General features: G+C 44.9%; 1 protein-coding gene across 3 annotated transcripts in view; it reads right to left on the bottom strand.

The window, feature by feature from the left end:
* Positions 1-860: 860 nt before the first annotated feature.
* The window catches only part of LOC126530659 (luciferin 4-monooxygenase-like), a 110,309-nt gene continuing 105,169 nt past the window's right edge, over positions 861-6,000 (bottom strand). For all 3 annotated transcript variants that reach the window (XM_055070689.2, XM_055070690.2, XM_055070691.2), the window contains exon 10: positions 861-1,530. In XM_055070689.2, coding sequence (XP_054926664.2) covers positions 1,412-1,530 — 119 coding nt within the window. In that variant the 3' untranslated portion in view covers positions 861-1,411. The remainder of the gene's footprint in view (positions 1,531-6,000) is intronic.

Genomic DNA, 6,000 nt, shown 5'->3' with positions numbered 1-6,000 from the left:
TAAGATAATGACTCGTCAGTAAACCTCGGCCTCTTTATATATGTACCAACAGACCCAAATTCCCGCATTACTCAGTAGTGTCTACTGCTCTTTATTGCTTATTTAGCCAAAGTGAAATTTCGTTGCATTTGCTCTTTAAGCGTTTGCAGCATGGGCATTGACACTCTGCTGTGCTTTGGGACATTACATCGTCAGATATTATAAAATGCCTTCGTTCTCAAAGTGTTTTTATAGATGTTATAGTTATTTTACAGCCTCACAATAATATCATGCATGAGAATATGGTAGATTAGATTCTATTTTTTTTTCATTTGCACCAAAAAGGACTAGCCTTATTGCATGTGGCACAGGCTGGCATAGTGAAAAGATTGTAATCAAGGATGCTGTGCAGGAGCGCAAAAGTCCACCGATTCAATGATTTTTCACCTTGCTTGGCGACAGTTCTGATCAGCGCCGTGACCCTTCAAGACGAGACAAGATTTCATCGGACTTTCAACTTCAACAACCCAATAATATTAGGCTGGAAATCTTAGATAATAATTTTATGTTCACCACGAAGCATGCTTGCTGGTGTTACGACCCAATAAAAAATGAGAGATAAATTTTTTTCATAAGTGAATGCCCCGCTAGGCTGATGAGTGGTCTTGCTGCTCCCTTCTGTGCATGTCATTTTAGTCTATATATTGGCACGTGTTGCCTTGACTCAATCAGTTGAAAGTTACCGCCCGTGTTATCGTTTTGTGTTTTCTCCCCCTGTCCTTGCCCTTATTAGAGGACATTATGATATGATCATGAATTACTACAGAACCAGTTGCACATACCGAATGGCGAAATGAAAGAAGGTCAAATCTATATAGAAGTTGTTGAATATATTGCATTATTTATTAACAGGCCAGTACACTTTCGAATGTTAGACAGAAGGAGCTGCGCTTACTATTACGTTGTTGTAAGTGAACCTTACATAGGTTTCATAGGCCGGTTCACCGATATTTTTATGAGGCATAAACATAACTATCGCATATATATCTATAAATATTTTAATTACCGGAGCAGCAGCACACAGCATCCTATAGTACGGCCGCAAACACCACCTACTTTCACTGAAAAAAAAAAAGCCCTCAAATGTTCACCGTGTTTGTTCTTCAACTACTGCAACATGCTGAATTGTCGTTTTGCCTCCCTTGGCCACAGGATCTTCATCAGCAAGTGCCAGTCTATATAAAAAAAAGGAACTACGGCATGGCCAGGGTGACGCTTCAATAGAGACCCTGTAGGTTCTTCCCTTCATTAGTCGCGATAATATGCACATCCGATGAGTGGTTGGCAGCGTACACTCATCTTAGCGCCACTCATCCTAGCGTGTTAAGGATAGTCATACCGAATCTTTTATTCGACATAAGTCAGACTAGATTTAGGCTCGCATGAGAGAGCGAACCAGTGCCGGTCTGTTCACTTTCGCCGTCTCAGTCTTCGGTAGAGAGTCCACGAAGTAAACGCCGCCGTAGAGGTGTTTGTGCACGGTGAGGCTGCCTGCAAAATCGAAAAAGAAAGTTTATTGGGAAACCTGCCTTAAATTTTTACTAAAGCTTATAAGAACGTAAGACCTTCAAAAAACGGTTAGTACCTAAGTGCGCTCTTTGTGCCGAGTCTGCAATTGTAACAGTTATCATCTCAATAATTTATGTCCTTGAGAAAACTTCTAATGCGGTTTGAATCAGGGTGAATATCCGCATTCTAAAGTTTCTATTAAGGCAGCACTAACGGCAGAGCCGGCATAGTAATCTTCAGTTCCTCTCCAGAAAGTGCTTGCTGGCGTGGCGTTGCAGCTACAACCGCTCATGGAAAATGTTCGCTGTTTTTTTTTAGTGTCGCTGACCTGCCACCGAGCCGTTGAACGCGCACATCATTGCGATGTACCACCAACGCCACCAAGTTCTTTATTGCTGAAAGCAAGAGGAGCAGTGTACATGGGCTTGCCAATGCAAGTGACGCATTATTGTTATTATTCAACCACTATTTTATTATGCAATTCATAAGCCTTAATTCATGCTTACATGGCACAAAAATTGTGATATAGCCGCTTCCTGGTGAAGAGGCGTCGCCGCCTTACTTATCGTTTAGTTCTATTTGGACGCGTTGCAGTGCCAAGACCGGGTTCTAGGCTAGCGCTGTAGCGAGAGAATCAGTGGCTTCGGAGTGCTGGTCCACTTGGTCGCCTATGTTCGGCCTCGACAACGCCAAGCCCTAGCTACGTTACATAATTAGCTAATGTGGCTCTTCGGTGTATTCTAAAGCTGGTGCTCCCATGAGTATGCCCAGGGTATAACATTACCATCACTATTATCATTATAAGCGTACTTACGTATACTACTGAACAAAGCATCTACTAATTATCTCAATTACTTTTTCTCTTGTGCTAGCTGACCCCATAATACGCATTGGAATGTCAAAATTTCATCACGCAACTTTTTCAGTCGTCCTCGTCTACACTTTTGTGATTATGAGAAGGAAGTGTACAAACGAATATAAATGCGTTGGAACGCGAACGGACGACATTACCAAGAGACGACTGGCAGTTGACCACTATCCTTGAAAAGGGAAGTGTAAAGTCACTGCATGCTGCTGGTACAAATGTACGGGTTGAAGCAGAACCGTGAGAACAAGTTCAGAATTACGTGAGGACCGATGGAATGAGAGATAATAGACGCCATAAAAATACCGTGGTGTGGATTAGTGACCTACAGGGATTATAACCGACATTCTAGTTCAGATTACGAAAAAGACATACATTTGTCCCGGCCATGGATTGTGTAGCGCATCTAATAGGCATATTATGATTGCAGACTTGGCAGCAGCAGCCGTCGCAACAAGGAAACGACGCTAAGCCATACTTTTTGGTTGCGGACTTCGGAGCGCGGTCACTGGCAAGCGCTGATTTTCACCACCATTGCGGTGACATGTATTCAAATATCTTGGCACGTGGACTTCACGCCCACCAGCACCACCAGTTAACATCACCGGAAACACCTAGTCACATCACGCAGCGTTACCACTGATCTCACTGTGGAGCTACCAGCACTACAATAAAGGATCCGCCTGGCCTCATGCTTCACTTGGCAGCAGCACATCTTATTTTATTGTAGCGCAAGCTGAACAAGGACCACAGAAAGGCACGTCTGACGTATACAGCACTAACTTTCAACAATAGATTTATTTCGATTTCTCGTCGCTGTATATACACGGTCGAAACGCCATACAACATGTGAAAAAATTCCGGTAAAATGAAAAGGACAAAATGACGCTCCACGAAGCCCCTATAGCTATCCTCATTGGCCTCTAAAACGCCTCTAAGCCGTTCTCATTGGCTGGGCGGCTTAGTATTCGCTTTTATGCGGCATTTGTCACGTCGGTTCTGTCACGCCTACTGCTGCCAGGGTGACTCCCGCGGTTTTTTAGCGATGACTAGTAATGCACAACTTGCTCGCGATGTTGACGCCCTCAGGCGAGAAATCGTAGAAATGTCTGCAAGTTTGCGCATGATCAACCAGTTGTATCAAGAACATAGGGGAAAATGAGACGCTGTGAGTGCGGAGAGCAAGACGCTCGCAAAATAATACGAAATGCTGGCTAGAAGGGTGGCGGACCTCGATCAGTAGTCTCGTACAAACACTCTCCAGGTCAAGGGTGTGGGGTGTGACAGGGAAATAACTTCTGCGAGAAATCTGGGATAAGATTAGTCGCTTGTGGCACCATCTGACATATACATTGTTCACCTTGTCCCTGCCAAGCAGGATAAGCACAATATAGCACGCTTCTGTTCCCGCACTAAAACGGCTGAATATTTAAGTATAGCCCAGAAAGCACGACTAAACACTAACACTCCCGCTTTCCCCCCGTCTGCAGATACCAAGGTCTTTATTAACGACCACTGAACACGAGACAACAAATGTCTGTTTGGTCAAGCCCTCCAACTTAAAACACAGCACCACTGGAAATTCCTATGGACGGAGAACCGCCGGTTCAAAGCATGAAACACAGAAGGGAGCCGCGTTTACCTCATTTCTAGCACACACCACCTTTAGCTAATCAACTCGTAACCGTTAGAACCTTTTCATAATTATTCAAAGAAACATTTCAGACCAATGTATTATACTTCAGAACTAAAACTCTAATAAAGAACACCAGGCTTACCCATAAATATCTGATACACTTTAACGTACGTAGCATCTTAATTACCTATCATATCAAGGTCGACTTCCTTTTTAATCTAAATATAGCTTTCACTATCATCTGCCTATACGAAATATGCCTGACTAACGCTCATACCAACTTATTTGGTATTCCCAGATACACAAGAGAAGTATATGTACGTAAGGATGTTCGGTATGATGGTTCAGCAATTATCGTCCAAGACACCCTACCCCATCTCAATAAATGGCCAGATAATTTCTTATGAGAAGACTCACATATTTCTTGGCATAATCATTGATAGAGATCTCTCATGAAGCCCGCACGTGACCGATTTGCAACAGCGTCTGACAGCAGTCTCCCAGCGTTTCAACTTTCTGGGCGGAAAGACTTGGCGAATGTCAGTGCATACAATGTTGCAATTGTACAGGGCTCTTTTTCTGGTCTTCTTGAGATACAGTGTGCCCGTACTGACCAACACTTGCCAGACAAATCTTCGTGCTCTATTGGCTTTTCAAGCTCAGGCTCTCAGGGTTTGTCATGGTTTGCCAAAATGCACATCGACAGTGGCTGCTATTGCAATCACCCGGGACCAACCCATACAAACACACATTGCTCTGGAAGTGTTCAGGTTGCACCTTAGGCACTTTGCCCGTGCCCGTTCCCATCATCTGGCAACACTACCGCCAGAAAAGCCGCAGTCATCATTTTGTACTACGAATTCGGTTTATTACACCCGCTTCACCCAGTGAAGCCCGCTTAGTTGCGGGCTTCACCCCCGCAACTAAGCTATTGATTCCTCCGTGGTGTTTGACTCGACCTGCAGTGCACCTCAACGTACCAGGAATCAGGAAAAAATCTGAGCTGTTATCCCCTGCTCTTAAACAACTAACTCTGCTCATTTTGCACGAGAGGTATGCCGACCGCGACATACTTATACTGATGGATCGGCAACTCTCCAGTACTCCTTTGGAGCCGTGGATTTCCCAGCGAAGGCCATCACCATCAGTTCCAAGATGTGTCACCCAACGACACCGACGGCTGCGGAACTAGCAGCTCTTCGCGCTGCACTTCGTCTCGTCAGGCAAGAACAACCTCGAAGATGGTCAATATTTAGTGACACGAAGGCAGAACTGGAGTCTTTGCTATCAGCCCTGTGGCGTGGACCGCACGAACAACTGATATTTGAGATTACAGAAGTAATCAAGACCTTGCCTGAGAAAGGACAACACGTGAAACTTCAGTGGCTTCCATGTCACTGCGGCGTCATAGAGAACGAACACGCCGATAACGCTGCTCGGTCGGCTCTTCAAGGCAACGAAGACAAGCCGATACTATTATCAAGAACAGATGCGGCTAGAAAACTTCGAATGCTCGCTCGTGATGTCACGTTCTCCTTGTGGAAGGCAGGAAGTTTTCAAAACAACCGGCTGCGCAACCTAGACTTTTGTTTATGCATTTGCATTCCAGCTGGACTCTGCCGTCGTGAAGCTCCCCTGTTTTGTCCAATATGACTAGGGCTGGCCTTCACGAAGTTTTTTTGCATTCCGAATCGGATGGGCGGACGACGCCTCGTGTGTTGATGTGGTAGCGTGGACACTCTTCAACACCTTCTCTGTGACTGTCCTCGCTACAATTTACAGGGACGATCGCTCGCAATAGCGATAGCGCGCTTTCAACAATGTCCTATAACAAGCGAACTTATTTTGGAATGCCGATATGACAAGCCAAAGCAGCGGAGGGTGATGAGGGAACTGTTGCAGTTTTTAAGGGCACCAGAATTGGACAAACGGCTGTAGCCTGAACAGATGT

Source organism: Dermacentor andersoni, chromosome 4, assembly GCF_023375885.2.
Source record: "Dermacentor andersoni chromosome 4, qqDerAnde1_hic_scaffold, whole genome shotgun sequence".
In the NCBI taxonomy this organism is placed as follows: Eukaryota; Metazoa; Arthropoda; class Arachnida; order Ixodida; family Ixodidae; genus Dermacentor; species Dermacentor andersoni.
Note: the sequence above shows the minus strand (reverse complement) of the source record. Positions and strands in the feature narration are given on the sequence as shown.